The sequence below is a fragment of the Mastomys coucha genome, unplaced genomic scaffold (genome assembly GCF_008632895.1).
Source record: "Mastomys coucha isolate ucsf_1 unplaced genomic scaffold, UCSF_Mcou_1 pScaffold16, whole genome shotgun sequence".
Taxonomy (NCBI): Eukaryota; Metazoa; Chordata; class Mammalia; order Rodentia; family Muridae; genus Mastomys; species Mastomys coucha.
In genome coordinates, this window is record NW_022196898.1 from 37,133,035 (window position 1) to 37,147,875 (window position 14,841).

The 14,841-nt window shown below is 50.3% G+C and overlaps 1 protein-coding gene across 9 annotated transcripts in view; it reads left to right on the forward strand.

Moving 5' to 3' along the window:
• The first annotated feature begins 7,078 nt into the window (after positions 1-7,078).
• The window catches only part of LOC116093114, a 23,499-nt gene continuing 15,736 nt past the window's right edge, over positions 7,079-14,841 (forward strand). For 4 of the 9 annotated variants that reach the window (XR_004119630.1, XR_004119631.1, XR_004119633.1 and 1 more), the window contains exons 1-2: positions 7,079-7,939; positions 10,154-10,235. Coding sequence is in view for 4 of the 9 variants with exons in the window: in XM_031374347.1 (XP_031230207.1) it covers positions 7,822-7,939; positions 10,154-10,235 (200 nt within the window). In the remaining 5 variants the exon portion in view is untranslated. The remainder of the gene's footprint in view (positions 7,940-10,153; positions 10,236-14,841) is intronic. The other 5 variants (XR_004119629.1, XM_031374349.1, XM_031374347.1 and 2 more) reach the window with 4 other exon arrangements.

Below are 14,841 nucleotides of genomic sequence, written 5' to 3' on the forward strand. Positions count from 1 at the left end.
AAACAAGCAAAATGAAAAAAACACAAAGCACAGTCAAACTCTGTAGCATCTTCACAATTCTCTGAAAATAAATCACAATCGAGGAAGGTGGGGGCTAGGGGTATAGTCCAGTGGGAGAGTTCGTGCTTGCCTACCATGCACAATGTCATGGGGTCAATACCCAAAGTCCCCCCAAACACACACACACACACACACACACACACACACACACACGGGGGGGGGGGGAGAAGAAAGCAACTATAAATTATTAGGAAATACAAATAATTAAGCCAGGAGGATTGCTGTGAGTTCGAGGCTAGCCGGGGCAACAAGCAAAACTGTGTCAATAATGTTCCTGCTGCTGGTGGTAACAAGGCAGTCCGAACTCAATCCCAAGTAGAAGGTTCATCTGGCTGGGCTGGGCCAGTGGCTCACGCGCAGGATGCTTGCCCAGCAGGTCTGCCCAGCACCGCCCTGAAGAAAAACAAACAAACAAAAAAATCCCCTCGTTTTAGAGAGTGTCAATTCTAAGAGACGTCTCAGGCAGAGGCCCTGAGACAAATCTGACTCGTACAGCATTTTTATGTCAGGCTATTTCAGTGTAACGTGAATTGTTTTATGTCATTTAAAAAAAAAAAAAGAGCGACAGTATGCCGTGTATCTATTTCTCTGGGAAAAGTTGACATGATTCAGAAGCGGGGTACAGATAGGGAGGAGGGGTGGCAAGGGACAGTCAATCCACCCAACCCTACACATGCCAGCCGTATGGAACGAAAAAGCCACGTTACATTCCTGAGCGAGTGAAAAGAGCCCAGCCACCAGGCGCTGGAGGCTGGAGTCTTCTGCCACCACCCCTGGAAGCCGCTTCCTCTCTCCGTTTTGTCCCCTTAGGAAAGGGTCTGAGCCACCCTGCGCGACAGTCCGTGCCCTTCGCACCCAGTCACCTGCCCAGCGCCCCGGGGTCTCCCTGAGCTCCCAGCAGCAGCAAGGGGGTGGCCCACACCCACTCGCGCTAACATCCACCGTCTTGACGAGGTCCAGAACTTTCTGGGAACAGGTCCACTGACCCACCAGCTCAGGCTTGATCTCCGCGAGCTGGCCCGCGAGCCGCATTTATTCATTCCTTTCTTCTGGGCAGGGCTGCAGGAACCTCTGCCCAGACCCCGGGAGAGTGGCCACAAGGCCGCCGCGGGCGCAGCCCTCGCACCCAACAACGAAGACCCAGAGGGCCCGGATCTTACTCAGGTTTCTAGGGAAATGAAATGACCCAACACTGGAGTCCGTCCGGGTTGCTCGGCTGCGGGCCGGATCCCTGGACGCTGCAGGAGATTGACCTGCGGGGCCCGGGACACCGTTAGTGGCTTCGGACCCGGGGTATGCTCGCAGAGCTAGTCCCTGGGTCCGCTCGCCCAGCTCTAGCCCTGGGGTGCGGGCCGGACCTGCCGCGGGGGGCGCAGCGTCCGGGAGAACCCGGCCGCTGAAGACGAAAGCGCAAGAGCGGCCGCGCTCCCGGCCCCGCGTCCTTCTCCCGGGGCCAAGCCACCCTGTCATCGCCGGGACACTGCGCGACGCCACGCGGCCGACCGAGGGTTCAAGCCTTCGGCCGTCCTCCGCGCCCCATCGCGCGGTGGGCTGGGGCGGTAATTGGCGCTCTTCGTCCAAGCGAGGTCTGGGGTAGAGCGAGCGAGGGAGCAACCAGGCTCCGGCTCCCGCCGCGCCCCAAGAGGCAGGTGTGTCGCCTGTCCTCTCTGCCCGTCCCAGCCGGGCTTCCTGTGTGGACTTGTAAAGCAAACCTGTCTTTGGTAGTCTTTCTTGCTTCATTTAGCATTACTATCTCTTGTTTTAATGTTTTATTTCTTTCCAGGTAGATGATCTGGGTTTTGGGTTTTTTTTTTGTTTTTGTTTTGTTTGTTTTTTGTTTGTTTTTTTTCCCCAGTATGTTTCCGGGTATCTCCCCATTCCCCCAAATCTTTTTCATCTCTTTCATCCCCTTGCTTCCTCACCAGGGCTTTTTGATTTTTCTCTCCTCCCCACTTCAGGGGCAGGGTTCTCTCGGAGACCCAGGTACCACATACTGCAGCATCCCCTGCTCTGCAGGGAAGAGCAGGTCAGCGGTGGACCACCTCCCACGCCCAAAGACGTTCAAGCTTGGTGCTCCACACTTCACTCTTCCACGCAGAGCACCTGTGCTCGGTCCACATCATGCACTGCTCCTTTACGTGGACTTGGCTGAACTTGGAAGAATAAACCACAGTTGGGAGTCGAGAGAGTCTGGAGGGAGCACTCAGAGGGGCCTGCAGGCTACTCCTGCCTGCTCTGGCCTATCTCAGAATAGAGACCTCAGAGACTGGGGCTCCTCAGGGTGAAGGTCGGGGTGTCTTTGGGTCCACGAACTCTTGCCCCTATACCTAGTTACATGGGAGCTCTCAATCCAACTTTCCAGGCATGACACACACACACATCTCTGATCAGAATGTGCCCCAAACTGCACACTCAATCATGATGCATATACCCATCTGTACACACAGGCTGCACACTGAGAATATAAGTGAGCCGGGGACAGATAAACCTATTTGCTCACACCCAGGAAGGGGGCTTGTGGTCAGAGTGACACTGGGGTCAGAACTTGGTAGGAAAATGGACAGTGCACCTACACATACCCACTCAGATTCATTTCCTCTGCCAAAACTGGGACTGAGGTTGGAGTAGAAGAGTCCCCAAGTCTCAGAAGTGAATATTATACCTAAAAAACTCTGCCCACCCATTCTGCACCAAGAAAGACAGTCAACAGACAGCCATTCCGTTTGCCTGCCAAGAGGAACTCCATCCTGCCTGCATCAAACACGGAGCTAGTGTCTGACCAGGGTCCCCACATGGAGATCTCTTTATGTGAAAACAAGAAATGCATATGGTTCTAGGAATAATATGTACAGATGTGTCGATCCTGACACATAGACAGAGAGATAAAGAACAGAGCTTCCCTCTCCAGCTTCTGGGTACCCATAAGAAGCTGGCATGCTAGCTTTGCCTCTCCTTCCAGCATGGAGGAGACTGGCGTCTGGGAGATGTGTGGTTATGACAGTTTATCATTGGTTCTTGTAGAGATAATACAAGACACCAACTGAGGGCATTTGGGCTGATTAGGGAGAGACTCTGGGAGTGAAGGGTTGTCCCTCTAGATCTCAGGTTCCAACTGTCAGTGAAAGTGGTAGCTAGACATGCCTGACTAATGTATACAGATTGAAAAAAAATGTATACAAGCTGGTCCCGGGTACACAGGTACACACAAAGGTCCTGCAGAAGACCAGCAGTGTGAAGTACTGATGTCCAAACTAATTGCTCAGGGGAGCAGTGGGAGAGAAGATGAGGGCACAAGATATTTACTTGCATGCACAGCTCCAGGAGTTTGTGGTTTACTATCACATGGAAGAGCTACAGAGATAGGAAAGCATATACAGAGATAGATATCACATATAAGCTAGCTGTCCCTCCTGTGTGGCACATGTGTGGGAAAGGTGTCCTTGGGTAAGTCTCTTGAATTACTCCAGATTAGTAAAGTACAGAACATGCTTGGTGACATTGCAAATCTGCTCTCCAGTTCCCGAACTGAACAGAAGGAAGGACAAAGCAGAAGAAAGGATCCTATCCCAACTCTCTCCTGTGGGGTGGAAACCGAAGGGGCTGGCTGACAGTCTCCGCAGCTGCTCTTTCCTCCACTGGGCTCCTGTGCCTCCCAGAATCCCTCTGTCTCAGTCCATGGGAAGTTTGTCTTTCTGTTTGTCTTTCCTGACTCTGTTTTCCCATTTTCCCCGCTTGCTTCTGCCTCCTCAGCTCTCTCACTAACATAGTCACAAAGAAACTGGCTGGATGCAAGAATGAAGGCCGATAAAGATGCTCAAGGTAGCTGTGGAGTCTTGAGTGACAAACCCTGTATGAAATGCAGGGGATTTTTTTTTTTTTTGGTTGTTGTTGTTTGTCTTGTTTTTTATTTTTTTTTTCCTGCACAGACATCCTAATAAAACCCTGAGGTTGTTTCCTTTCACTGTGTATTTATTTATTTGGCTCCTGCTTCTTTGAATATTCATATGTATTTTTCTCAGGGACATTTCAGACCCTGCCCTAATTTCAGTGACCCCCCCCCCAGTGTTGCCTTTGTAGAATGTGACTTCATTGGCAAGAGCTTTGTAGATGCCAGATGGACAGATGGACAAGGAGAGGGAGAGGGAGGGGGAATTTGGCAGAGATATCTCTAGGGATGTCAAAAGAAAGAGTTTTGGGGGGGTTCAGAGAGGGCTTAGTGGGTAAGGTACTTGCTGCTTAAGCCTGATGACCTAAGTTCATTCCTAGGATCAGGGGATGGAAACATATAGCCTGGTCCCCTAACATGTCCTCTGACCACGTGCATACAAGTGGCAACCCCCACTATAAAAAATAAATGTAATAGAAAAAAATTGTAAAGAGCTTTGTGATTGAAGAGAAACACTCTTTAGGAGTTAGAGGTTCCTTCTGAGCATGGTGGAAGTGGGATGGTGCCACCTTGGATGCTCCACAGCCATCCAGGGACAGCAGCATTCTGCCCACAAGGCAGAGGAAGACAAGTCTAGTCCAGCCCAGTGAGTCCTAGAAATGAGAGAGAGAGAGAGAGAGAGAGAGAGAGAGAGAGAGAGAGAGAGAACTTGGAACTGTCTAGTATCTCATTCCGGGTGGTGTGAAGTTCGAGGGGCAGGGGGCTAGAATGTGAAGAGGGGGTTAGTGGGTACCTCTTTGTAGACTGAGGAACTGTGGGCTGATAAGAGAGCCCAGGCTAAAGCTCCAACTGGAGCAGAGAGAGCAGTCCACCCCAGCACTGATAAGAAAGGCTCTAAGTCAGCCTTGGTTGCGGTTTGTACGCTGAGTTGGTGACTATGAATGAATCCACCAGAAACTGCAGTTTGGGCATCATGGCCACTTACTAGGTGTAGAAGGGGAGAAGGTTTGATAAGGGCCTGCAGTGGGTGCAGAAGTGTACCCCTCAGCTCAGCCCAGATTCACAGATATTCATCTTCTCCCCAAATCAGGAGTCTCTGGGCTTGGTTTTTGACTCCCTGTGAACCTCTTTGCCTCTGTCTTTGCTTCACAACTGTCCCGTCTCTCCTAGTACCTCACCCCTTTGTTCATTCAGTCTCACACCGATTCTCCCCCTACTCTTCCAGAATAAAGTGAGCAAAAACCTTCTTGCTGGTTTTCATCATTTTCTGTCCCCCACCCCCCAATCCTCATCTTCCCCACCTCACCCCTCCCCTCCAAGGCTACAGCCCCTCTTATAATGTCAGACAATTGCTGGTGTGCGGCTACAAGAGGAACCAGAGCTTATACCAGGGAAAGAGAAAGGAAAGAGAATAAATAATAATTTGCCTCCATTCAGTGTATATAGGTTGCCTGATTTGCATATATGCTAATGATGCTACAATTACCCTGCTGTTCTGGCCTAAGCTCAAGTTCTATAAATACATATGATAGCAGAGATAGGCCTTGCAACTCCACCCCCAAAATGATCAGGCATACATATGTATTCCCGTGCCTGTGCTCTATCTAGCCTAGTAGCCCTCTTTGTTATCACAGGCTCTCTCCTGGCTCTCAGCTGTCCCCTCTGATGCTTTAAGGCAAGTCCAAGCAAGGAGGGATGAGAAAATATCCTGGGTTATAGTTCCTTCTTAGTATCAATGCTGTTGTTGATATGATGGCTACTTTCAGGAAAGGCAAAGATTTCTCCACACTACTAGTTACTCTCTCCCATCTGAAAATCTCCACCTCCCATAGATACACCTTTTGAGGGACAGGTTACGAGTCAGGAAGAGGAAGGCATTATTTCCTGGGCCTAATAAGGTTTTCCAGAAAGTGCCATCCGGGGAGAGGAAGTGGAATGGCCTGTCCCTATGTCTGTCTCCCCCAGCATGAGCCCCACTCCAGCAGGAACGAGGAGGGCCAGGATGCACAGGGGGCCGATTTCTGGGTGATGGGAGAAAGGGGGCGGAGGCTTGGAGCAACATAAAAGACGGGACCCACAGCTGTCTGCTTTTAATTATAATTATCCCCTTTTGCTTCCTTTCTAGCTAATGAGGGGGGATTTAAATTTTCCCCCCTTTCTCTTCTTCTTTTCCTGGGATTGAGGGTGGGGTGAGTTCAGGGTCCTCCTCCCCTTCCTTCCCTGTCCCCTGGTTACTAGGGGAAAGGCAAGCTCCAGAGGGTGGCGACGGGTATGAAGGGATTGTAGGAACAAAAGGACAGGTTTGGATTGCTGGACACGTCCTCCTGGAGTTGGAGAGACCCCCCCATTCCATTGGCACCCCCTCCTATCAACCCCCCAGCTCCCTAGACAAGGAACTCAATGTCTTCCAGCCGGTGAGAAAGGAGCTAACGGGAGCCTGGGCTAGAGGAAAGGGGAGGGGAGAGGTGGGGGTGCAAAATTAGTCTCAAAGGATCTTTATTTCTGAGCTAGTGAAGCAGATGTAATCAAGGGAGAGTGAAATAATCATAATGGGAGGGGTGGGGGAGGGGCAGTTGGACTGGAATGGGGAGACTGGGTCCAGACAGGGCTGGGAGTTGGGGGATAGGGGACTTGGAAGGGGGGCAGCTTTCTACTATGGAATGGGGAAGGGCTACTGTCGGAAGACTCTGACACTTCAGCCCTCAGACTCCCTCCTTGGGGCTTAGGGATGCCTGGGCCAGAAGGTGCCTGGGAAGGCACCGAAGAAGAAAGCCCCTCACACACTCCCCATTTGAGGAAAGTAGTGAAGAGAAGGGGGGACTGAAAGCAGTGGGGGAAGGGGAGAGAGGGGAGCCAGCCAGCAGAGACTCAAGTGGCCTCCAGATCTATGGGACAAAAGTTGGAGGGAGATTTGTGTATGAGAGAGAAGGGAAGGGGGCCATGGGGAGGGGGGCTTTGACAATGAACTTGAGACAAACTTCATTAGCATGCAGGCCTGCTGTCTGTCACTTTGAGCTCAGACAGAGTTCCCATGCAGGCCAGGAAGAGTGGGAGGGAGAGAAGGGGAGGGGCTGTGAGTGGGGGGTGAAAGACAAGAGCCCCCGACCATTGTACAGCTGGGGCCTCACCTTCCACCAAATATTAAACCCTAGCCCTGGAAACCAACCTCCAAATCATTCTCTAAGAACAAGATAATTTATCTCCCACTTCGAGCCTGTGGTCCCACCCCTCCTGTCTAGACATCCAAGAGCTGGTGGCCCCTGTCCCTAGTCCAGGTCTCAGCCTTTATCTCCCGGTGGCCACTTATTCCTTCACAACCAAGATCTAAATTTGTGATTAATCCAGTTGGTTGGGCTTGGTGGCCTGAGGAGCTTTGGGGAAGGAGGGACTGGGCACCCCAACCTCAAGTGGCAAAGGGTATCTTCTGGAGTCCCTGTCAGCTCCGCTCTCTACACGCCCCACACACATTCAGTCACAGCCTCGAGTTCAAAAGTGAATTTAAACTCAAAGAAGCCTGGGGACAGGGACAAGGGTACTTCTGTCATTCATTCTCTTCCCCTGCTTCCTTGGGGACAAGGGTGGCCTGGAGGAACAATAGTGTCCCCTGGCCCCTTCTTCCTGCATTGGGTTAGAAAAGGCAACAGAAAGCAGTGGGGATGACAAAGACACACACACACACACACACACACACACACACACACGCAAGCGAGGTTTGAGAAGGGAGGAGGAGGAGGCTCAGGCGGTTCGGACAGACTGTTATTTTGGTGGTGGGCATGGTCCCAGATAGGGGCAGCGTCCCCCTTTTTTCCCCTGGCTTTCCAGGGAGAGCAGCAAGAGAAAGAAAGAAGCAAACGAAATTCCTGAATGGATAAGAGATGCTACGTCAGCGGTACTGGAGCCGCATCCTCCACTCCATAAGAAGAGAAGAGCTAGGAGAGACCAGCGGGCGGCAGCGGCGGCGTGTGGCCTCTCCGAGCGCAGCACAGAGGCAAGGTAAGTAGGCACCGGGGTGCAGGGAGGGACCTGGCCCTGGCAGGCGTCTGGACTGGAGTTGGGGGGGGTGTAATACTCTAGAAAACGAGTCAAGACATCCAAATCTAGCCTTCTTCCTGGCTAATGGAGACTGGTACCACAGAAAGAAAAGCTGATAAAGATTGGGGGGGGGGGGTGTCCATAAAAAGGAAACAGGCGACAAGGAGGCGTGTGTGGAATTGGCCTCCTGCCCACCGGGTTTCACTCCTGCCTCCCGGGCATCCAGGGCATCTATCAGGAGCTGGAAGCAAGGCCAGAGGCCCCTGATCCCTCTCCCTTACCCAGCCCCTGCCAGCCCAGAGCACAGTAAATTAGTCAATGAGATTGGGGGTGGGAGGGTGGGGAGGGTCACAGTGCTACTGATCCTATTAATCTGCCCCTCCCTTCACTCCCCCAGACATGGCCAACATCTTAATGCAGCAGAGGGAGGCTGGAAGGAGAGCCGAGAGCAGACACCAGGGAAAAGGGAAATGGCTCTGACTCTGGACCCCTGGGCCTCTCCCCTGTTCTGCCTTATTCCTCTCTGTCCCAGAGATTGGGTTTTAGGGCAAGAACAAGTCTGGGGGGACTTTGGGGTGAGGGGAAAAATCCTATGTTTCTAGGAAGGTGGAAACCAGAATTGGGGGGGCGTTTTACAGAATTTATATTAATTTCATTCTTCTTCACCCTGTTCCCAGTGAGGGCTGGGGGAACTCGATTCCGCTTTCTTCACATTTACCCTAACATGGTTGCTCTGTCTTGGAGTGGATTTTGATTTTTTGTTTTAATTTTTAAAAGAGTACCAGGATGTAAGGAAGAGGCCATCACTCTACTGCCCTGAGTCCCCACCCACACTGTAATTTTGGCACACAGTCTGGAATTATGTGGAACAGTAGAGATTGGAACAGAAAAGACCAGTCCTGGTGCCCTATAGGCTAGGTTCCTAGGAGGGCTGAGGCTGTCAACGGCCGACCATACATGTGCACACATATGTCCACGTACCCTGGGTTGTCTTCTTACAGTTGCCCTGGGCACTGTGAACCTGGGGTGTCTGGAGAGCTACAGGGACCCCTGAGCTCTCTTTGAATCAGGTCAAAGAAGTGGGAGGCTCCCACCTGCTGTAGCACCTGTCTTCTCTCTGTCAGTAGATGGGAGAGGAGGGTCCTCTTTGATAATAGTTTTCTGACTCGTCCTCCCCCCACCCCCCAGTGAAGGGGTAGTGGAGTGGGCTGGTGCAGTGGGGCTGGGTCAGCTGAGCACTGAGTGTGGGAAGGAAGGAAGAGGTTCGTAGAACACTCCTAGAAAGCCAGCTTGGGTGTAAGGCTCATTCCCACATTCCCACTCCTCATTCCCCTTTCTTTCCCCTCCCAAACTCTTCTGCATTATTATGCAGAAAATTAAATAATAAAATAATTGATATGGTATTTCATTAGAATGTTTTAAGGAGTTACCTATGTTGTTTCCCAAACCCTAAATTTAATCTGAATATGAAGAAGTAGAAAAACACTGTGAAATGTGTATGGAGCCCTCACCGAACATTAAATAATACGCAGTGCTTTGTATTCGTGCCTTTTGTGTACATGAAAAGAAGAACACTGATATCCATGGCATGTCTTTTTGGATCCTGAAAGACACAAGGATTTACAGACAGGACAGGCAAGGAAGGGGGGGGATACAATCGCAAGGATCATATTATTCATCGTTATTGATTTTTAAGACGAGGTATTGAAACTTCCTCTTGGCTCAGTTTATGGAATGTTGGCATTACAGGTTGTGTTCCACCAGGCCTAGTTATGATTGAGAATATCTTGGATGCAGACAGCACTTAACAGTTTATAGGGCAAACAGAAATATAGCCCTATGTATGCACTGTGATAGCCCAAGAGATCTGTGAGGAGAGGGTGGTAGGCTTTTAGCTTGCTGTGAGAGAGCTCCTCCAGGTGGGCTCGCCTCAGGCACTGGACCTGGAGGATTGGATGGAGGTACACAGTGGTGAGGTCAAGGCAGTGGGTGAGACCCAAGTCCAGAACTGATTGAGAAACCTGGCAGGGTATCTGACCAGTCTTTTGTTGAGCTAGGTGGGCGAGCTTGAACCCTGAGGATCGAACTGGGGAGCGATGGGATGGGAGAATTCTGGGGAGACTGCTGATGGAGGGAAGAGAACCGAGCCCTAACCTCTGCATTCTCCCTCCACAGAAGCAGCCAGCCAGCCAGAAGCAGCCTCCCGGTTCGGTTTGTTTGGATGTCATCATAGGTGGCCGGCATCTCTGGTTTTGGGGTATTTATTCCATTCCTTGCTTTGATGGTGGTGTGGGTGGGGGAGGGAAAAAAGGATGCTAGTCCTCTTCCACCCCAGCTCTCCACCTGACTCCTTCCTGTCTCTTCTAGTCTTCAGCCTTTGATTTTGGTCCATATTGTAGTAAGACCTGCATTGTCAAAGCTAAGAAGCCATGCAAACAACACAGCCTGGGGACAAAAGGCCACCCTGTGTCTGGTTCTGTGCAGAGGGGAAAGCACCCTTCCTCTTCTTCCATAGCTTCCTGAGGAGGAGGTGGAGGTCTTTGACTCTGGGGAAGTGATTGGTTTGAGAAAGGGACAGAGATAGCTAAGGGGGTGACAGGTGAGCCAAGAGAGCAGTATAGATTGGAATGGATGGGGTGGGGTGGGGGGAAGCTGGGGTCCTTAAGTAGCTGAGTGGGCACATGCACCTTTAAGCATTGGGAGATAATACTGCTTGGCTTGTCCCTGAATTTATCACTGAATTTGTCTGAGTTTATAGGTGCGAGTGTGCATGCCTGTGATTGAGTTGAGGGTGGGTGTGCTTTACACATTCATGCTTTTGACCATAGAAGATCTTATAGGAACTATGGATGACTAAGCTGGCCCTCTGCCATCTTAGTCACCGTGTCTCATCTCCCTTGCACTGTAGGACTGGGGCCATAGGCATGTGAGTCTGTGGGTTCATCTCTGGGAGCAGACCAGGAGATGCTGGGAAGGCTGTTTCCAGAGGCTGGAAATGTTCCCACTCCCAGAAAGGGTGTGTCCTAGGGGCCACCTCCTGTAAATCGAGTCTCCAGGCATCCTAACCTCATCTGTGCATTTCTAACTGCAAACTGTTACTTTTATTTGTCCCAATGCTATAGACATTGCAGACATTCAATAAGAGAATACTGTTTAATAGTAGCCACAGTAATTAGCTTCTGTTGCAGAGATGAGTACACCCTCAGATGAAGCTCTGAGTGTATCTTTAAGGCAAAGCCACCTTGCAAACAAGGAAAAATTATGTTTTTATTATACTCTCTAAGCAGAAGTCCCTTTTGCACTATCTTACTATTTCAAGAAAGTGCTTTACTGCCAAAGTTTACATAGGGACTCAAAAGGTCCCATCCAGACAGCATAACTGAGCCTGTGCTTCCATGTCTGTAGACCCTTCAGACACAGAGACAATAGATGGGCAGCTGTGTTGATAGGGGACATTGGCTTCGGTTGTAGTTGTGGCTCAATGCTTGGGTGCTTGCCTAGTATGTATTGAGTCCTGGGTTTGATCCTAGGGACCCCCCTAAAGGATGAAGGCTCCGGGAACACCCACGGATTCCTATTAGCACAAAGACTTAAAATGTCCTCCCAAGAAGTAGTCACAGTAAGATCCACAGGCCACCAGAGAGTAGACTGCTTTGTGCTGGAGGAGACAGAAAGGACTCTGCTCCTTAGGAGTCTGAGGCTGGTGAGCCAATCCCAACCCTCTGGAACTATTGTAGCCAGCTAGGAGTCCTGCAGACTTGCTGCATCCAGTGCTGCACTCTCTTGTCTCCTCTGACACAAGCATGTTTCTCAAAATTCTGCATGAACCTTACCTACTTTTTTTTTTTTTTTTTTTTTTGGTTTGTGGACAAAGAATACATCAGAAAAAAAAAAAAACTTGTCCTTGAGGGCTACTTTTGAAGGGGTCTCTTGTTTAAAACGGGAAGAATGTAATTTATACTCAGACTGACCCCAGTTAAAAGGAGCAGAAGGCCCTCTGCTTCTTTCTGTGCATAGCAAGGTTCCACTTACACTGGGGTGAAGGTGCCATTCACCTGCACCCCTACAGGATCAATAGGATGCCAGCTTGTCCTGTGAACCCAGACAAAAATTCCTTCCTTGGGAACTGGGCAGAGGAGAGCATTCTATGTGTGGTGGGCTATTTTCTGTGAGTTCTCTTCTCCTTAATTTGGATACTGTCAGACTGAACTGCCCCTAAAAAGCTCAAAGTCAATATAAAAGGTGGCAGGACTTTATTCAGCATCTGCTGTGTGGGGGATTTTTTTTAGAACCGAGCAAAGTGTGTTCACTTCTCCCTTAAGGTTAATTTTGAGAAAGTCCAGTTGAGTCTGAATTTGGTCATTAGGAATATGGGGTGGGAGTGCACATCAAGCAAGGAAACCTTTGTGACTCTCCCCTTCCCAACAAAAATACAGCAGTGCCTGAGAGGAAAAGTTTGCCTGGTCCAGCTGCCTCTTACCTCAAGGCTTGAAGGACTCCAGGGCAGGGAGTCTCTGCAGAGAGCAGGAAATGGTAAAAATTGGTGAGAAGGAAGGGAAACATCTTACTAGCAGATAGGGTTCTCTTCTCCAAGGTTAGCCCTGACCTCCAAACTTTTTGGTGTTGGGAAGGGAGGGAGAGGGGAGAAAGGTACTTCGAGGGGGGTGGGGTGTTGAAAGCAATTTTGTGGAGAGAGCAAACCAATGCTCTTAGGAAGCTAGGCCAGCATGTGTAGAGGAGTTTAGTGTGGCATGTGTGTCAGGCATCCTGTGAAAGGGCATGAGGTGGCATGCAGAGAAACGGTTACAGGCTTGTGGGCATGGTGGAGAAATGTAGTAAAGGGCCTTCCTTGGGTGGATTAAGGGATTGTATTTAGCGCCATGCCCAGAGAGAAGACTGCCTAGAGAATATTTGGGGGAAGAGCTCCCTTTTTCCTGCAGGCGTGCTAGAACTCCAGGACCCCCAAACCCTCCAGGCACATCATTCTGAGCTGCAAGCGAGGGTGAAGGAAACAGCGTAGGGTGTGCCTCTTCTCTGCCTAGCCTTCTAGCCCCACCATTGGACATGGCTTAGTTCTGGCAAAGCATTCAAGCCGTCAGAGCTTTTAGAACACCTCTCCCCCAGCTGGGTTTGGGGGTGCATACAGGCTTGTAATCTCCGCACTTGGGAGGCTGAGGCAAGACAATCAAAATTTCAAAGCTGGTCTGTGCTAAAGTAAGTTCAAGGCTAGCCTGAGCAGCTTATCGAGACCCTGTCCCAGAATAAAAAGTAAAAGAGGTCTGGAGGTGGGGGGGGAGTAAAAGAGGTCTGGGGTAGAGGGGCTTGTCCAGCCTATGAGAGGCCCTGGGCTTAACCCTCAGGACTTGAATTAATTGATGAGCCTCTCTCAGAAAAGAGCCTTAAGACAACATAGAAGTTTCACAAAAAAATAAAATAAAAATAAAAATAAAATAAAAATAAATAAAATTCTGGCTAAACCTTGTCCTGATGATGTCCTAGAACATGGAGAGATATGACTATTTGCTTCAGCTTGCTATCATCCTTCTGGTAGGGAAACAGCTTGTGGATTTTATCTCAAGCTGGCCCCACCCACAGGCAGCATTAATAGCAATGAACATTCAGACATTCTCCTATTTTGGGGGAGAAGCACTAAGTTAAACCTATTAGCCATCACCTTCCATGTAAGCAAGGCAAGCAGTACACAGGTCTGGCTTTGTCTTGGACTATTCACGGGACTAAGCAGAGAGACAGACCCAATGGTTAAAATGATGGTCCCTTGAGTGGACTGCTGGTGACCCAGTGTTTAAAGGTCCCTGGTTACAGGAACTGGCTGGTTTAATCTGACCAGCAGGATTTAGGTATCTCAGCCAGTTTTACAGAAGGGACCCAGCAGAGGGTAAGTAGGAGGACGAAGGGACAGCTCACGGGCACACAGAGCAGCTCCTGGGGCCCATGGGGCCCATGGCTTGCTCTGAGGACTTCGAGGCTAGAAGCCAGATGTTGCCCAACAGCACTGGCTACTCCCTGGCGCCTTTCCGCTTCTTTAGTGGAGAGAGGGACCGTCTGGCTGGACTAGATTGAGAGCCAGGTGGAGGAAGTTGAGGACAGGGACAGAGCTTTGCTGGAGGGGACATCTTCCTTGGGGAACCCAGCTCCCGAACTGGCACTGTGGTGCCTCGGAGCCTGGAGGAACATGGATAGAGGGAGTGACCTATTAAAGGTCTCCAGGACTTGGCCGAATTCCGAGTCTCAGAAGCAGCTAGGATTCTCAGCTGTGGTTATCTTGATGCTGCAGATAGGTTCAAGAAACATCCTCCTGAAATGCAGAAAAGAAGGCCCCCTTTGCTCGCCCATTGTCCCTTATCAGGAGACTCAGACTGCACAAGCTTCCCTTCAGTGTTTTGAGTTGAAAACCTTGGACAAAAGAGACCCTTGCCTCTCCTAAATAGTAGGATCACAGTTTGGGAGGAATTAGAACTCAAAAAGACTCTCTCGGTGGGAGGGGTCAGGGATAGATAGAGTCTCCAATCCATATCTCTGCCTCAACCTCCCCGTGCTGAGATTACAGATCACTTCTCTTTGAGGAAATTTTGCCCTATTTATTTTCTATCTTTGCGCGTTGGTCCTGGTGCAATGTACGGTAGAGCCAAAATGGAAAATGTAAGATCCACAAGAAGAGCGAGGGTGGCCATCAGACCCTCAATTGGCGATGGATTACAGACGTGGCAAGCGGGTAGTAGATGAGGCAGTAAAAGGCTGAGGATTCGCATGAAGACATTGAAGCCCATTCTCTGGGGGGAGTAGCACCCCAATTGCACGCCTTGGACTGGCCTGGGGAGGGAGAGGGACGGGCATGGAAAGGC